At 38.5% G+C, this 19,879-nt stretch overlaps 1 protein-coding gene across 1 annotated transcript in view; it reads left to right on the forward strand.

Annotated features, from left to right (window-relative positions):
* The window catches only part of si:dkeyp-14d3.1 (transmembrane protein 132C), a gene marked incomplete in the record, with an annotated part of 190,754 nt that overhangs the window by 110,850 nt on the left and 60,025 nt on the right, over positions 1–19,879 (forward strand). The window contains 1 exon segment of the mRNA XM_036144547.1: positions 12,434–12,620. Coding sequence (XP_036000440.1) covers positions 12,434–12,620 — 187 coding nt within the window.

A 19,879-nucleotide genomic window follows, 5' to 3' on the forward strand; every position in this document is an offset into this window, starting at 1 on the left:
GCAGGATGACTTCTGCTGGGACCGTCTCGCACTTTCTTTTAAATGTAAATGTGGGCTGCCTGAGGCTGGCAGAGTCTCAGCGAAAACCCTTTACCTCCCGTCCAGAGCACAGAAAAAAAGCTAAATCAGTGACAGACATGACAGTAGTGTAATCTCATTTCTCATCTCATTTGAAGACAATATTCTGATTACTCTGTTTGCATGCCCTGGGTGCAGCATGATCCATTGATGTCAAAGCTTTTACAGACATAATGTTTATGCATCCATATCCCTTGAAAAACAAAGTGCTACACAGGTCTCCCTCCTGCCTCTGTGTTTTTCTCTGCTGCCTTCCAGTTCTGCAGTAACTGCTGGGGATTTAAGTTGCCAGAAAAAGGCAAGACTGTATACAGATATTTGATTTAAGTTGTAAACACATCTACATTATTGAATCAGCATGCTTCAAATAAAATGTACAGTGCCATGCAAAGATGTTTGCCCCCGAGATTTCTTCAGTTGCTTTTTTTTTGGCTAACATACATGTTTCAGATCATAAGATAAGATAAGAAATCATTCATTGTTCCACAATGGGGAAATTGACAGTGGCAAAAAAGCAAAAAAAAAAAACAGAGTTACACACAGTTTATAGTAGTGAAATAAACAAGCTAAAAAAAATCATTAAACTAAATTAAATATTGCAAAAAGATAATATATGATTAAAGCAAAAAGCTCATTTAAAATTATAATTTCATTTATTAAGGGAGAACGACTATCCAAACCAACCTGGCCCTCTGGGACATAGTAATTGCTTCTCTTGTTAAATAGTGAGTTTAAAAGAAATTAGCTCAACTTCACAACCCAAACTCAGACCTGCTTTGGCTGGTTTAAATTGCAGCTAAAATACATAGTTTAAATAGAACCTCTCTAGCAGACAAAATATGTAAAAAAAAAAAAAAAAAACAGTATATCATCTAAAACAATTAATAAATAGTAGAAAAATAAAGTCATTGAAATATCGGTCAGGAAATGCTTGCAAAGCCAAAGGATGCTAGCAAACCCAAGCGAGAGCCATAACCAATAACTGGAGAAAACATGCAGCAGTAGTGAACCTACCCAGGCTGTTTAACCAAAATTACTCCAAGAGCACATCAACGATTCAACAAGGAGGTGACAAAACAACCCAGAACATCATCCAAAGTACCGCAGAAAAAAAAACTGAGGAAAAATGATATCCTTGGGAGAGATCAAAGGAGGAAACCACTGCTGGCCAAAAAGAACTTCAGGACTCATCTTACATTTCCTAAAAAAATATCTTGATGATCCCTAAGAGTTTTGGCATAATGTTTTATGGCTTGGCGGGACTAAAGTGGAACTTCCTTGACGGCGTGTGTCATGTTACATTGGACCTAAAACTGATACAGCATTTCATCAACAGACCATGATACATTACTAACAGGCAATGTATGGTTGTGTGATTGTTTGAGGCTGCTCATGCTTCCCCAACCTCTGGATGACTTGTTATAAATGATGAAATTATGAATTTTGCTCTCTACCGGAACATGCCTAACTGACTTTGTGAACACAACAAGGCAACACCAAAACTAAAAAACATACAATAGCGTGTCCAGCTTAAAGCTCGCACACGCATATGCATGCTCATAGTAATAGCTCACGCTTATTGCATCAGACAAAGTGAAATGCTGACAGTATCTGGAGAGCTCTTCAGCATGTGAGAATTTCATGGTATTATAATATCAAAGGTCTTAAGGGACAACATGTCGTTTCACCTCTTATAATTTAAGATGTTAGACATCTACTATTTAAATTAGCAGTGATAGAAGCAGGACACCCAGGCACGCCAACTATCATTTTGTCTTGCAGGTTTATCTTCAACACGGACCAAACCCCTAAATGACTTTGTCAATTTGTGTTTGCAGACTGAAGGGGTCTCACATTAGGGCTTCAAAACTAGCAGCACCGGCAAATCCTCCATTCATTGTCTCAGTCTATATGGTGGTTGTCAGCTTGCTCTCCTTCTCACTGTTTAGAGCTGTCTCCTGCAGCACACATACGATTGTTGGAGTCTATCCTTTCCTGTTTTACCAATAGACTACACTGAATCAACTGGCTTTTTTCATTGGTGTGTCAATTATCCAGTATTCACACTGCCTGATGCCCCGCTGTCAGATCAAATCAGTTCAGTTTGTGATTCTTGTAAAAGATAAATGTCTAAGATTGAAAAAAGTGCTAAAACAGTAATTTGAACTTGTATGAAAGGTGAGCCACTGGGTAAATGTCTGAGAACTCTATTGGACCTAAGCAGTGGCGTCTCTGGCCTGATAAGTTAAGTGGGGCACAAAAACTCAACACCTATTAGGAGAAAAAAGAAATAATTTTTGTGATGCATGCAACCTGACTTTGATTAATGTTAAATTAAATAAATTAGCATAATAAGCATAAGCAAATCCATTTTTATGAGCTAAATGTAATTTCAATTTTTTACATAACATTATAGATAAAGGCTATCTCATATTGTTGATTTATTAAACAGAAAGGATTCACATCAACCTTCAATGAGCTAGCAAGGACAACCAACACTACATTAATATTTGTTTTAGTTTCCATTGTCCTATGTTTTATTTTGTTGAAAGTTTCCTACATTTTATTCCAACTTTTTTACTTGCTTTTATTCTGTTTTTATTTTCCAATGTTTTAATCATGTAAAGCACTTTGCATCGTCCACTGGACCTAAATTATTTTAAATGTGCGACTAACAGCACTGTGAGGCGTGAGGGGCTGTCATGTGTCACCATAAACACATTTTTCATTTATGACAATCATTTGCATCACATTGTCATTTTTATATATAAATAGCCACATCAGGCATCTCCACCCACTGCCTTATGACGCTAAGGTGTTCACAAATGTTTCAATTTGTCACTGCTCCAGATCTGCTGGTGTTGTTGTGATTAATGGGCATCCTCACTGTGCCCAAAAGTATCCTGTGTGAGCCCGTTGCCAGAGTCTCCAGCGGCATCTAATCAAGTCCGATTTCCTTTCCAGCCCGGTCTCTAAAGCCATAAGGGCCAGCTGCTCCCAACTTTAGGGCCTCTTATCCACTAAGCCTTTTCCTATTGCCTTTGGCTTCCCTTTGGTCATCTGTCGGGCTTCAGATGTTGTCAAGCTGGAGCTAAGTTGAATATTATCAAGCTTAGGCCTGCCGGATGTCACACATCCACAGGCCAGGCCCTTTGTTGTTAGCTGAATCGGGCCCACTGCTGGAAGTGAAAGTGGAGACAGTTTTCCCCAGTGGGTCAGCTCATTACCCTAACCTGGAAAGGGGAGTTTGACCCAAAATTACATTCACCTGTCTTTGGTTGATGTCAGAGAGTTCAACTTGGTGTCATATCCCAACTAACATCAATATTTCAGTCTTAGTGTATCAAATGAAAGTCTGATTTTTGCCAGCTGTTTTAAAAAGGGAAAAATGGAGAAATTGGTCGATGACCGAAATCCTCGGATTTTCAGCTCAACCTGTCGTAATTACTGGAAGGAGACCCCTGGGCAGGCTCAGATTTTGCTGGAGGGACTATGTATGCTTTCTGGTCTGGAATGCCAAGGGTCCTATAGGAATGTCCTGGAGTGTGTTGCGGGGCAGAGAGATGTCTTGCTTTCCATATTGGACCAGGGGTCCGTTCTTTGTACGTTGCTTAAAGCATCCGAGATCAAATGACACATCCAAGAAGATTTCATCCGGCTAATCATTATCTGGCTAATTGGGTTCTTCGAACACACCTGTTGTTTATGATTAGTATGGCTGGATTGAGTTATCTGAGACAACTGCGCGTTCATGCATTTGTTTAAAAGGGGAAATGTGTCGATAGTAGAAACAATGATCAGCAGCGCTGCTATTGGCTGTTCAGCATGGCCAAAGAACGCCCACAGTTTTTTTCCCAGCAGAACAAAAGCTTTTAATGGAAGGTTATGCCGAATTTGAGTCATTAATTAAAACGACAGGGAACACCTCAAAGTTTGCTAAAGCTAGGAGAGAGGGCTGGCAAAAAGTAGCAGACAAATTAATGCATAAATACTGTCCATGGTAGATGTTTCTATCACTTTCTGCAGTATGTATTTTTGCATTTTAATAATTTCATATTTACTTTGTTCTTTTAGGTCAGAGCCTCCACAGGACCCACTAGAACATGGGAACAAGTAAAAGTGAAATACAAGAATATTCTCTAAAATGGTAGCCTTCAATTATTATACTTTATTTTAAAAAGGCACTTGTTATGTCAAGAGATCCAAATTTCAGTGTCATTCCTTAGACACTGGAAGTAAAGGACACGTGCAAACTGGGAATATTAACAAAAAAATTCTTTATCTCTAAAAAATTGAAGTTTTTCCTTATCCAAGTCATACACAGTTTACACGGTAAAACTGTATTGCTCCGTGTCTAGATAATCCATTCATAGTTTTTTCTAATACAATATACGGCTCGACAGGAAGCAAGCCTTTCAAAGTAAAATTAAACTTCACAATAAAATGGCCTAAACAAATCTTCGTACAGAATATGATAAAAATAAAATGCAAACCTTCATACAAATAACTTTTTTTATTTTCTTTTTATGGCTCTAACACCACTTTTTCCTGTTTAAAAGCCACTGTTAAATGATGTGTTTGTCTGTTTATAACAGCCACCAAGAAAAATCTCTCTACAACTACACTGTCGCGCTGCACTAAAGGATCCTGTCTATTGCGCAATAAGCGATTAATTCGAAAAACTCTGCAAATTATTCTTGCACCTTCCGCAACAGGTTGCTGTCGTAAAAATGGACATGGCTACGACAGACTTCCCTATCTCCTCAGCTTACACAGCTGCGATCTAATCCTGTTTACATGAAATAAACCTGCTCTATTCTTCGAAACTCCAAGATGAGTTTCGAAGAACCGAACAATCCAAGATCATGCCAAATCGTCAACAATCAAATCCAGCTAACTGAGTTAGCGACGTACGAAGAACGGACCCATGATCTCAGTTGACCAAACGACAATGAATGGATGGTTCTTATGGAGCTAAAACAGCAACATTGAAAAGAGATTTGGTTTTGTGAAACAAACACTGAAAAATTAAACATTGAAAAATTACTTGCAATGACATCAAAAAAGAGATTTGGCATTGAAAAATTAGACATTGAAAAGCCAAACATTGTTAGAAAGTAAGTAACTTATGATATTATAATTTTATGCTGCAGCTTTTATTCAGTGAGATGTTTTCAGTGTCACTGCAGAGTTCCTTCAGCTACGATGTCACTACAAGCTGGCACTGTTTTGCTGTTGGGGGCGGGGCTAAATTGAAGGCCCGCTCATGGGCCTTTTGTTTTTTTCGGTAAGTAAGGACAGGGAAACAGGTGAGTTGACAGTAATTACTGGCAGCAGGTGGAGTTGATGTGGGCTAATTGATGGTCACTAAGGAAACTGAACTGATTGGATAGTGGCTGATTCAAGAAAAGTCCGGAAAAGCACAAAACAAACAAAAACCGAAATCAAGACAATGTCCCCTTATAGGCAACACCTTGCTTTACACTGACTGCCCCCTCTGACATTTAGTGTGACATCACCCTGGCTTCTAACATAAATAATGTATCAATGCACGGCACAGAATGTCAATAAAAAAAAAAATTCATGACTTTAATTGTACATATTTAAAGATGAAGTAGAATAACTTAAATCTTTGTAAATTAAAAATACATATGTTGGAAATTGCCTCCAAAAACTCTAATCAGTGTATTTCCAGTCTTAAATCTTGCTGGGTAGATAGATCTACAACCAGAATCATATTTAGATGATTCCAGGGCCTTTTTTTATTTCAATTCCAAAAACTAAACCAAAATTATAGAAATTTGGGCACACATTAACAAAATATATCTACTTCTAAATTATATATTGCTTTAATGGTCTACATTAATATTGGTCACTTTATGCACATTAATTTATTTTTTGTTAAAAGTTTTTTGGATAATTATAGCTTACGTGTTTACACACGTTTTCAAAAAACAAAAAACTGTAACTTTATTTTGACGTGGAATGAGATTGTAATAAAACATTTTCTTATTTTAGTATTTTTTACTGCATCATACAGTGACACTCATTTTTAAATCTGTTCACAATGGTGTTCACAATGTTTAGTATGATTTTGATTGAAACATGAGGCGCTGTCAGGGTTTTAGCCTTTAATTAATTGTGCATGTAGAAATGTTCTTCACTGTATTTATACTAATTTGTACTGTGTTCTGTACCACTAATACTCCTCACCATATTAAACTAAAGTACTTCCACCTCTACACTTCTAACTAGGATTGTTTGTGTATTTATGTATTGACTCTTGGGAACTCCAGATGTGGTGTTTGTGATCAACGGACAAATTTTAGCTTCAGATGTTCAGAGTTCTTATTAGATCGATGTCAACTCGTCCAGATGATGCTTAAATTCACTGGTCTTGTCCTGTGATAAGGTCACTTGTGAACTTTAATTGCTGTGTCTCCTCTATGGAGACCATGTTTCTGCATTAATTAATTTGGGGGGTACAGTGCACCACTATTCCTTAGTCCTCCAAACCTTCATGTATGTCCTCAGCAGTCATAAAGTCTATCACAAATACAGCAATACATTCACATTTTAACATTCAATTCATATTTTTTTCTTTAATTCCCCACATGCTTTTTAGTTTCAACTTGATATGTATATATTGAAATTTCCAATTGGATACATTTAAAGATCTTGTATAGAACTCTCGTCTAGGTGGAAAAAAAACAGATTTCTAAAAAGAAATTCTGCCTGTGGAGCTCTTTTTGCACTGGTCCTTGATTTCAATCTCTCATTAAAAACCCCTATTATTTCCTTTCCTTGACATCTTGTTTGGCATTGCTGTCAGATCTCATTTAAAGTTGAATGTTTCTGTCAGGATGTATGAGTTGTTTGCGGGACCAAATTAATGACAGTTACTCAGGAACTGCACAATGAAAATAAGGATTTGAAGATAATAAACGAAAACCAACTAAAAGGCACATGTACACATAATAGAGTTCAGATGTGGATGTTGAATGGAGAGACCATACACATTTTAAAGGAGCAACGGGGAGCATAAAATCAACGGAAGAAACCAGCAAAAATTAAGAAATCCAGTGAGCCTTTATACTGCCGTGTGGTGAGATAAATGACATGAACGACAGGTCTGTCAATCAGGGAATATGTGGAGCAGCTCAGAAGGAAAGCTAAGCAGGGAAAATGACAAATTAACACAGAATGGGCTCGACTAGAACACAAAGAAAGCGTCAAGGAAAACTGAGCTCAACACTAAATTCTAAAATGAACAAAGAACACAAAAATAAACTAAGAAACTGAACACAAAGCGGGACACAATAAGGGAAGACCCAAAGAACATAATGATCAAAACACAAAAGTAAATGAAAACTCAAACAAACCAGGATCATGACAGTGTCTGTGAAGACAATTGTCAAATTGCCACAAATACAGGACACACATAGAACATTATTCTTTCATTATATTGTTTGCAGAATGACAAATGAAAGCTTTTTAGGATTCACACTTATCACAGCTGCTATTAAGCTCTGCCAAAAGCAGAAATTGAAGAGAAAAAAACTATTCAAACAATTTATTATTTCTATCTCTTTTCTTCAAGCTCATAAATTTGCAAAGCTATGAATTTGACCCCTTGAACTTTTTCATGACTCTGCATATGTCATTACCATGGGTTTGATTTATTATTCATGAGATGGAGGAACAAAAAGTATTGAAGCAATAGGGAGTGGAAGGATGAAGTTTTTTTTTGTTGTTGTTTGTTTTGTTTTTACAAAAAATATCTTTACAGTGTGTCATGCGTTTATTTTTACTAAAAACTATGCAGAATGTTTTTTCAACTCTTTTGGGGTAAGCTACCATCAACTTTGCAAAGCTAAATACTGCCATTTGTTTTACAAAATACCCAATGAGACTGTTTGGATAGTGTCTATGAACATCGCTTTTTATTATTATCACTGATTTTCAGTTAAATATAGTGGTGGACATTATGACACATAAACACACATTTCTGTCAGAAAGGGCCAGAAGTGCAGCCCTCAGAATGATTTGGTGTGGCCAAAAATTATACAGCACAGGCAGCAATACAGATGAATGCTTTTAATCCTTCATAATCAGATTTTCATCTCTTAATTAAACAAGATGCAGAAAAATCTAAATCTTCCTCAATAGAAAACGTTTGGTACAACACAAAGTACTCAGCCACTCGTTGCTTTATTGTAAACAGCACCACAAATATCCAGTAAGTTTTAATCAAAAATAGACTTAGGTGCTTTCATTAAACTCGGCCAAATACAGCAGGCGTTTGTGAAGAAAGAGAGAGCAATATCCTGTTCTTGCTATTAAAAATAGATTAAAACATTCCAATAAACCAAGAAAATCAACAACACTTTTTTTTATTTATTTCAGATCTACAAAGATTAACAAATCTTTTTTTTTTTTTTTTTTTTTACAAAAAACAGAATTGTTTCAAAAAATATTGCATGTCTAATGTATTACTAAGTGGATGAAATGAAAAGTTAAAACACTTATTTTTTAATAAAGTAATGCTGGTTTTTTTTTTGTCATCCACAAGTACTTTCAACTGAACAAATCTTCAGATGTTTAGGGAGTCCGTCCTGCTGGAAGGTGTACCTCCGCCATAGGCTCAAACCCTCTGAACTCTCCTTTAAGGTTAATTTCCAGGACACAAATGTATATCTATTTATATCCATCCATCACTTTTGACCAAACTTTCCATCACTGCTGTAAAACAAGCATCCCCACAGAATGACGTTGCCACCACCAAATCTCACTGTGGGTGAATTGTGACGTACACAGAGTGATGTGCTTGAGAGGTTATGACTTTATCCTGTAAGTGCATTTTAGAAAACCTTTTCTACTCTGCAGCCATGTTCATTCTTTCTTGTCACATGTAATGATTTTTTTATTATTTTGTATTTTTGGGGGAGCAAGCTGCCTCAAGTAGAAATCTGCCTGTTCTGGGGAAAGTAGGCCATTTGTGCTAATGACTGATGGTTGGTTTGGTGTGACACTTGGTGTCTATCGCACACTCGGTGGTTTATTTCTGGATCTTTTGTGTATCATCTGTTAACATTGCCTTTCTTGTGTATGTTTCATCTGTTAACATTGTCTTTTTCTTTTTCCTGGATAAACCTGGTGGCTTCTCTGCAAACAGAGATTAGCATCTGTCTCCTGTCCACAGCATTGTGGGACAGTTATGTAAGCCGATGCTGTCGTGCTGCACCCTCAACAACTCGCAAAGCTGATTGGAGCAACGTTATCAAATGTGACACAAGTTATTTGGTTGTCACCTTAATTATTTATATACACCTCTGCTGGATGTGAAAATTGGGTTGTTGTGCTCCACTATGCAACAAATCCTTCATTCACTCAGTGTAAAAGTGGATGTTAAAAGAGCGTCCTGTGTGAATACGAGAGCAGAAGATAGTGTATTTCCATTATTTATCATTTTACTGTTTTACGGACCCTTTGTATAATATATGATGTTATACATTTGCGTGAGATGTCTTTCCAATATGTCGCACCTATATATAATATTTTTTGTTTTTCCTATAGTAGAATTTGGCTTTTAAGGCTTTATTCCTAATGCCTTGAGATTCACAGGATTTTCTACTCATCGTGCGCACAAAGAAGCTTTTCTCCAAACAAATTTCTGTGCAGATTTATTCATCTCTTCCAGTCTGTCTCCCCTCACCAAATTACATGACTGTGTTTTGCACCAGTGTACCAGGGAGAGCGTGTGTGAAATTTATTGGCAGGGAGTTCCAGCCATTTGACACACGGGATGCGGCTAACGGATCTCTTGCCATTTCACATCTCCTCCAGCTCCTGTGTAATGCTGACCTTTTCCTGCCTCCGGGTGTATATTTAAGCTGTGGGAACCAGAGACTTATGGCACCATGGGAAATTTTTATTAGCAACGTTCTCCATTTGTCTGACTTAATTCAGAGCTGCTCCGGTTCGTGCCAAACCACGCTCTATATTTACAGTCCTCTAGAGCAAAGAAGGGCGCCCGTGACAAACCTCACCATCAACACCTCAGCGGAGGTGATGTGTAGAGAAACGTTTCTTTAAAGTGTCCACTGGGAAAAACCAGGACATTAAACCGCAGCTTCTATTTAAATAGGTCTTAAAACATAGGGAGAAATAAATAAATAAAAGGACTTAGATTAGGGTGACTTGCTGTTGATATCAACTTCAGATTTTTTTCTCTCTCGCAAACATAAGGTCAGGCCAAAGACCAGAATAAGTTCACAATCATGCAAAACCTAGGGTACGATTTAAATATATATATATATTAAGACCCTAAGACCTTTTTACATTTAATCACAATACAACCACAACCTCTAATGTGTTTAACTGGGATTTAATGTCATAGACCAATACAAAGTAGAGCATGACTGAAGTTAAAACAAAGCGATTCATGTGTCCAGGAATTTGTACGGAATATATAGAAATCTGAAATGTTTGGCAAGTATCTACATTCAGTCCTCACTGATACGATGTTCCTAAACAGGTTGCCATCAGAAACCACACATTATCTGAGAATGTGTTACAATGAAATGAAAAACTGGACAAAAGCACCATTGACCAAAAAAGCAGCCAAGAGGCTCTGACTTACTCGAGAGGAGCTGCAGAAATTCAAAGCCAATATGGAAGAATCTGTCAAGAGAACACTATTACTTGTGCTCTCTAAACCTAGTCTTTATGGAGTAGTGATATGGAGCTTAAGCGAAAGTTCAGACTGAAGAAACTCTATTGCCTACCTCCATCAATCTCATCCGCCTCCGACGCAAGCCAATCAGCTTTGAACTGCTCCTCCTCGAAGCCAATCAGCATCCTGGGTTCATCTCAAAAAGAACTCCACATCCTCGTCTCGGCCTTCTCCTCAGCGAGCAAGCGGTGGCTGTACCGCGTCTGGTTTGGACTCTGATGACTGGTTTCAACCCACCTCCATCCCCTTCTCCACCATCGTAGCAAGCTCCATCTGGCTTTCCTACGGTCCTCCTTCAACCTCGTCCCTATCAGAGTGTAATTCCTCCCGAATTCTTACGGAATCCCCAGTCACTCCTTAAAACGGTCCGGCAGAAGACCGCCATGTTGAGCCTGGTTCTGCCAGAGGTTTCTTCCCAAAGGGGAGTTTTTCCTCCCCACAGTCGCTTCATGCTTGCTCTTCATGGACAGTTTAGGCAAACCTGTGTTTATCAAATTGGACATCTAGCTTAAACAGATCATCACATGGACTGAACAAACTTTGTTTGTCTCCACTCCACCACCAGTTTCAGGCCTGGGGGGAAATATCCCTATTCTCATACGCCTGCTTATGCATATTGAAGTATAATTCAGCGTGAATTTTTTCCTGCCCAGGTCTGAGCGCCAAACTCTTAAAATATTGTATCAATAAAATTCTTCTAATTGCCTTTTCTTTCTGTGTGAGTTTTCCAGATTGAAATGAAAAAAGCCATCGTTGAAAAAGAAGTTAGATTTGCAGTTTGCAAAACACAGAGGACACAGCAAACATGTGAAAGAAGGTTATCTGGTCATAAGAGACCAAATCAAGCATTTTGGCATACATAATTTTTTTTTAACATTGTTGTTGAACACTATCCCCATAGTTACACATGGTGGTGGTATCATCATGGTTAGGGGTTGCTCTTATTCAGCAGGAAACACAAAGCTGTTCGGAATCAATGGGAAGATGCATGGAATAAATACAAGGCATTAAAAAATGACTCCATGGAAGAAAAAAAAACCTGGCAGAGGCTAAACAACACTTGAGGCAATAGGTTGGAAGTTAAAATTCTATTAGGGCAACAACACTGAACATACAGCCAAAGAGCCAACGCAATGGTTTACATTAGAGAATATTCATGAGTTGTAATGAGCCAGTCAAAGTCCAGACCTAAATCTGATGGAGAATTTCTGCCAAGGTTTAAGAAATGCTGGTTCACAGTCACCCCTCATACAATTTGACTGGGTTTGCGCAGTTTTTCAAAGAACCATAGGGAAACCTTTTCTATTTAGAGATGTGCAAAGCTGGTACATGCATACTCTAAAAGTCTTGTAGATGTAATTGCACCAATAAGTGATTGGGGCAAGTATTTGTGTCAAATTGAAAGCCATGCATAATTTTTCTTTTGCTTCACAAATATGTACCACTTTGTGTTGTTCTATTACATAAAATCCTACCAAAATTTGTATTATATGACAACATGTTAAAAAGTTCAGCAGATATGAATACTTTGGCAAATTGTTGTGATTACTTATTTCCTCACCCAGCCATGTTTCACCCATTACTGATGTGTTTTTTTTGTTTTTGTTTTTGCAATTTTAGATCTGAGATGGGAGCTCAGAGGGTGCTCCAGGTGGATCTGAAAATGGAAAGCTTCCCAGAGCCGACAGGCAGCCGCTGGATGGCCTGGCAAGTAGAGTACCCGGCCAGTCGTGCCACCACACAAGAGGTTGAGACAGAGATCCGCCTGGCCCAGGAGGAGCTGGCAGGCATTGTGCCTTTGGCCATGGTGAGTGATGTCCCATCCAGCTCAGTGAGGCACCAAAGTACATGGCGGCTCTCTTTTTGCTCTGCATGTAAAATCGAGCATTTAAGTAGTTTCGGGCACTGATTTATGCAGAGATCCTGTACACATGGGTTTTCATAACAGAAAAAAAACATAATTTCACAAGGGTCTAAAAACTGAGTGTCTATGGCAAGTACAGTACCAAAGGGCAAAATTAGATATATTTACAGGACGAGAGTGAGGATACAGTCTCAAGTTAAAAGTAATAAGAAAGCAGATGTAGGACCATTTTGCAAAAATGCATTTATGTACATGAAAAATTGTACAGTGCTTTGTAAAACTATGTATACCCCTTGAACCTTGAACAAACTTGTTTTTCATCTTATTGGTGAGGTGTGACAATTAAAGTGTTATTTGTCTTTATTTAAAGTTTTTATTTTTCATTAAGTGTAGGCAACAAAACTATTTTAAGGGTTTAGGATATAAATAGATTAAATAAGGTTTTCTTTCATGCAAACAAAATTAGGGCCTTTGCCATTAGGCCTCAAAAAATCCCAGGCTTTTGAAAAGCACGGTGCTTCTGCAAGCCACTGCACGTTTCCATATGGGGGATTTCACTTTCCCCGGGCTTTCATGGGAAAAAAGGTCCTCATCTGAAGATAAGGCTTTTCAAGAAGCCTGGGGCTTTGTTCAATGGGCAGGATTGTGTGAAGCGAGAAAAGAAATGTCCAAGGAGTAAGGAGCAGTAAGGAGATGATGAGTTTACAAACCTCCATCCGTCCATCCATTGTCCAACACGATTATCCCTATTGGGGTCACAACTGGTGCTGGTGCCTATCTCCAGCTGTCAATGGGCGAGTGGCAGGGTACACCCTGGACAGGTCACCAGTCCATCACAGGGCAACCCTCACACGTAAGGATAATTTAGAGAGGCCAATTAACCTAACAGTCATGTTTTTGGACTGTTGGGAGGAAGCTGGAGTACCCAGAGAGAACCCACATTGAACATGCAAACTCCATGCAGAAAGACCCAGATCCTATCAATTTTATATCCTTAACTTATCAGAAGAAGTAGTTTTTAGATGGTTTTAGGCGAGAAAGTACACCTCCAAACCTAATCTGTGCAGTCAGTTTATTAAGGTTATAAGCCACTTTTGATTCTATTTTTTTGGACTTCTCTGAAGCATTTACTAAGTTTGCGGGAAAATCTGTAAGTACCAGATATCAAACCTGGAAATCTTCAACGGATGTTTTCGGCATTTGAAGTTAACTATAAAATGTTTTTGCCACAGTTCTGTAATTAGACTGATATTTTAGAACTACTGTTCAGTTGATGCCCTTTAATTTTCCTTGTGCACAGAAACCAGATTTCTCTAACACTGACATTTCATGTAAAATTAAGTTGATGGACTGTAAACTCTTTTGCTGTTTACAAACCCTGAACCATGTCTGAAGAAAACAAATGTCAGCTGTCCAGACATTTGGACCCAATACGAGTCTTATCAGACCCTAAAGACTATTTGCAGTAAGTGTGCTTGGTCTGTGCAATCAACTGACTTCAAACTGTATATATATATATATAGTGAAGAAATATTATTACTGTTGTGTCTGCATGATATGCTATGCGTACATCCTGAGCCGGTGTATATCTGAAAAAATTTCCCTATGGAAACACATGGTGACAATAAAGATTCTTGATTCTTGATGTATACAATTCATTAGCAAAAACAAGTCAATTTGATGGTGCGTTACCCTTTAAATCCTGAGGCAGGGGTGGAAGATGACAAAGGAACCAGAGAAACTGATCAGAGGAAGTGTGGAAAATGTGAGGCAGAATCAAGGCAGGGCAGCTGAGGGAGGGAGACTAATTAACACAAAAGAAGCTGATCTGAGACACAAATAAACTGTAAACAAAGGAGAAAATATAACCAGAGATCTAAGGAATAAAATCCAAATGTAGAATGAGCAGAACACAAAAATAAACTAAGAAACTAGACATGTAGGAATAAACAAATAATGTAAAATGGTAGTAGTAAAATTAACAACAGAATAAGGCAAGATCTGTTAGAACACAATAAACAACAAAGACTTGCTAAAAAGATAAACACAAAAGAAAACTAAAAAAAAAAAAAAACAGAGAATGTGTCAAGTCCCACATTCTTTAAAATACTGGTGTAGATTCGGTCACAGATTTGCAGCACCAAAGACATGACAATCCTAAATGCTTCCTAATCCTAAAACTCCTTCTCTTGTTTCTTAAAGAGATTTTTGGATAAGAGGCAGAACAAGAGAAGGGCTTCAGGTACTTTCTACTTAAGAATGTAGGGTCACCTTATTTAATATAAAAGTAAGCATTCCCACAGATTTGCTATCAAAGGTTATTTGTAAAATAAATGACAAATCTGTTGTTCAATGTTTATATTTCTAGTAGCAGAAACTTGTTTCTAGTACTGCCAAAATTGACAAAATGTGCTTTCATACTCATAATAGAATATGAAAGCATTTCTCTCCTGTCTGATCATCTTATATTATAATATTTAGTAAGAAAAATCTAATTTTTCACAAGTTTTAAAATAAATTATTGGATTCAGATGTTACATGCTTTATATTTAAATATGACAACACCTTCAGCAGTAGGCACATTTTTGTTGTAGTATAACTATTTCCACACAGATGCTAGACATGCACACCCCTGTTTTCATGAGGAAGACAGGGATAATAATGTACTGCAGGCCAGTGCCAACAGCATCCATTTAGGATCAGGAGAGGGAAAGGAGCATGTGTAACTTACAATTGGCCTCAGACTGGATTCTGAAGTGGGCTTTGACCTAAGGGGGAAGCCTTGGGCTGTACGTCTCTCTGAGCGAGGCCCAGGGAGTCTGATGTGTAGATTTACTCTTACCAAAGTTCATACAGGTCATCCTTCATACAATTCTGTAGCTGTCTTGTGTATCCCAGAAAGTGCTGCCTCTGATACAGAACAGCAGCATTCAGGTGAACTGTAAGAAACATTGGCTGTGTTGACAAGAAACACTCAGTGTTACAACAGTGCTCATTGCTAAAAAATTAACTAAAAGACTGCATTTATTTTTATTTTGGGACCTCTGATCTGTATGATAGAGACCCGACTGTTGTGTTATTCCCATTCTCCGAGTATAGCCTGTAGCTATGCAGATGATTGATGCCTGTGGGTGGCTGTTCCTGGATTTAGAGGAACATGAGGCATCCTCACCCACAGATCCATTCTCTGGATAATTGAAGCGCCATCTTTAATGCTCCTGTATTATCCGACTTCCTTTTCTTGCATCCTTTTCATGTCACTGATGTAACAGCCTGCTTTGGGTGATCTAAGAATATAGAGTTGCTGCCACACTTTTCCATTGACAAAAACCCACAGAGACGATTTGCATGATTCTGTTGAAAAGGCTTTGTTCGAAAACAAAACAAAGAGCAGAAGAACAGTCTCACAGATTTTTGTACTGATTTACATATATATATATATATATATATATATATATATATATATATATATATATATATATATACATATATATATATATACATATATATACATATATATAGATAGATAGATAGATAGATAGATAGATAGATAGATAGATAGATAGATAGATAGATAGATAGATAGATAGATAGATAGATAGGTGTGTGTGTGTGTGTGTGCTATTTATTTTTTAAGTCAATCTTTCTCAAGCTGATGGGTCTGTTACATATTAAGACATTTTGTTGCTTACCATAATTCACAACTTCTTTTAATCTATGTCAATGAAAATAGTATAATTACATCCTGAACTTGGATAAATCAGTTAGATACAGCATCATTTTGGCAGATGACAGGAGGTGTGTGTGTGTGTGTGTGTGTGTGTGTGTGTGTGTGTGTGTGTGTGTGTGTGTGTGTGTGTGTGTGTGTGTGTGTGTGTGTGTGTGTGTGTGTGCACGCTACATATTGAGATGTTTCCCTTGAAGAGATCAGCCTTTGTGTCTTTAGTTGTTGAGGAAGCGCAGGATACTTTATCGCAGATTCTCTTTGGGATAAAAGTCAAGCCAGTTTGCTGGTCAAGCTGAGTGATGAAATTATAATTAAACCAGACACTGTTACGTTTGTGTAGGCATTGCCCAGTCCTGTTGGAAAATGGCATCAGCATCTTCATAAAGGTTGTCAGAAGGCAACTTGAAGTGCTCCAACATTTTCTGATAGATGACTCCGCTGATATTAGACTGGATAAAACATGGTTGTCCAACACTTTCAGATTACACGACACCACACATCATCACTGACCGTGGACACCTAACACTCACTGAATAAAATGCAAAATTTACTTTCATCTGAAAAGAGGGCAGTTGACTAGCAAATGTCCAGTCCTTTCTCCTCATCCCAGGTAAGATCCCAGATACAGATCTGACACTGTATCTGGGACCCTATGCACACATCATTTTTGGCTAAAATGGAACCATTTGGTTGCATTTCTATTGTTTGTGTACACCACAACTGCGTGCGTTTTCTCCGACAACGACACAGTTTGGAAACAGGTTTCAGAGTAGAGGAAAACCTGTTTTCCTCTACTCTGGGGGGGGGGGGGTAATCTCACTGTATGAGATAAAGCACAGGCACAGTATGACTGCAATCGGTAGAAATTAATGTGCATAGTATAACCAATGCCAACACCAGTTGTGGTTTTATAATTCAAAGTCACCTGAACCTCATCGTTTGTTTCTTTCTGGAAGTTTATTTAGTGGTGGTGCCTTCCTAAGGACGTCTTTGTACGCTCGTGGTGTGGGAATTACACAGTTTTTGTGGTTCCTACTAGTGTGTTGTCAACTTGTGGTGTCTCTGGCATGATGAGTTAGGTGGGGAACAAACGTTTTTAATTTTCAATAGACAGCATAGCTAGTTCATTTAACCTTTGTTCTCCCATGGCGTTTTTGTTCTTTTCAACTTGAATGATACTCAAAATGGCAGCACGCATAGTCACTCTCCACATTAGTGTTCTTTTCTTTTTTCTATTTTTGTTGTTTCACTTTGCTTTTTGCACTACCGATACTGGGAACATACGGTACACTCATCAGATGCTTTTAGACACTGGGAACCAACACCTGATATCTGTTTCAAGCGACTTCCATCCCAAGCATAACATCCCAGACGGAGTAGCGAGACCGCTGGGTTTTCCGTGGATTGTTGTTGGGTCTAGGAGTCGGCACAGATGGAGGAGAAAGAGGAAGCAGAAACGAGGCAGCAGCTCCGGTGTAATTTTCAGGCTGAGAAAACAACCAAACAAGCCACCTCTTCCAAGAACTGTATCTTTCCAAAGCCAAATCTCTGCTGAAAACAGATGATTTGGAGCTACAACTCCTTGGAAACTGTCATGTTCGGGATTGTTGCATTCTGATTGTCTCCGAGACCTGGCTTCATTTGGGGATACCCGATGCCAGTGACAGGTCACACTCTGCTCCGCTGGGACAGGACTCCGGACTCTGGCAAAAGCTGAGGGGGTGGGCTCTCTTGCACACTCAACAAAAATATAAACGCAACACTTTTGGTTCTGCTCCCATTTTTTGTGAGATAAACTCAAAGATGTAAAACTTTTTCCACATACACAATATCACCATTTCCCTCAAATATTTTTCACAAACCAGTCTAAATCTGTGATAGTGAGCATTTTTTCCTTTGCTGAGATAACCCATCCCAACGCAAAAGTGTTGCGTTTATATTTTAGTTGAGTGTATGTCCATGAAAACTGGTGTAACAACAGAACAGTTATAAAAAAAACACTGTTCCCGACATTAAGTACATGTCTGTTGGATGCCAGCCGTTTTTTATGCTGTGAGAGCTAAAGGTTGTGATCGTAATGGCTGTTTACATTCCACCTGATGCCAATGTAAACACAGCACTCTCTCTCCTGCTAAACACCACCAACAACAAGCAGTGGGCCTACCCCAGTAATGTTTACATAATTGCAGGGGACTTTAACAAGGTTAACTTAAGGACTGTACTCCCAAAGTTTTACCAGCATGTTAAATATTCTACAAGGAGGAGAGAACATTTTGGATCATGTTTCCACCGACATTAGGTACGCTTACAGAGCCACACCCCTCCCACACCTTGGCCGGTCAGATCATCATTCGTTCCTACTTTCCCCAACCTACAACACCTTAAATTGCAGCGCCAGGCCCTACTGGAAAAACTACAGGACTGCTTCAGTCAGACAGAGCGGGACTTATTTGAACACCAGGTGATAGAAACCTTCACAGGAACTGTACGGGACTATATCCAGTTCTCCATCAATAATGTGACTGTGGGGAGGAAAAAAACAACTGGGCTTTCCCCAAACAGAAACCCTGGATGACCAGCAGTGGCCCTGTACTTATACCAGGCCTCACTGGCCCCAATATGCGGATATGCAACAGGTTTGCACAGAGGTCACAATTAAGACGTCATGTTGGTGGGTTAACAGAAACAGTAAAACAATCCTGTTTTATTTTAATGGTTAAACATCAGGAATGTGACACTTGTAGCCTATGTCCTCGATAGATCCAACTTCAGTTGCATTCAATTGTAAATTTCTCTTAAACTCTTAAACAGACTTCGCTTCCCATTTCATTATCACTCTTGCATGTGCACTTTTTCTACCAATTTTTTTCATTCCACTTAGGAAGGAGTGGGGTTGAAAAGCAACAGCATGCACAATAGAGCACACTGCTGCTTGAGCAGATTAGCAGCATGAGGTCCCGCTGCTCATAAGATCTCCACAATATCTTAGCCACCCTTCTTCAGAGGAATCCTGGAGAAAAATGGGAAAACTGCGTAAAATCCCTAGCAGTAAGTTCACACAGGAGCCATCTTGGGGCATAACCAAAGCACACACCTGTTAACAAAAGCATGAGAGAAAAGAAGAAAAACAGGCTGTGAGGCTACAGAACAGCATTGCTCCGCTTGTATAAAACTCTGTACCTCAGCCTGATGACGGAGAAAACACTTTTACATCTGTTGTTTAACCTAGGCAGAAAAAGCTGACAACTTAGCCTCTGATTGCCAAATATAATGCTGTGAAAAGTGTTACAAACATTTTCAGTGAAACCGCTGAAGTACTTTTGCTGTCTGATCTTATAGTCTGTGACATGAGACAGAAAGTTGCAAGTATTGTGTTTAATCCTCTCCCCTCCAAAAAAAAAAAATTCAAAAATCTGTCTTGCACATTGGAAGGATTTATACATTTTATTCATAAAATAGACTCACTTTTCACTGA

This window comes from Fundulus heteroclitus, chromosome 12, assembly GCF_011125445.2.
Source record: "Fundulus heteroclitus isolate FHET01 chromosome 12, MU-UCD_Fhet_4.1, whole genome shotgun sequence".
NCBI classification, from domain to species: domain Eukaryota; kingdom Metazoa; phylum Chordata; class Actinopteri; order Cyprinodontiformes; family Fundulidae; genus Fundulus; species Fundulus heteroclitus.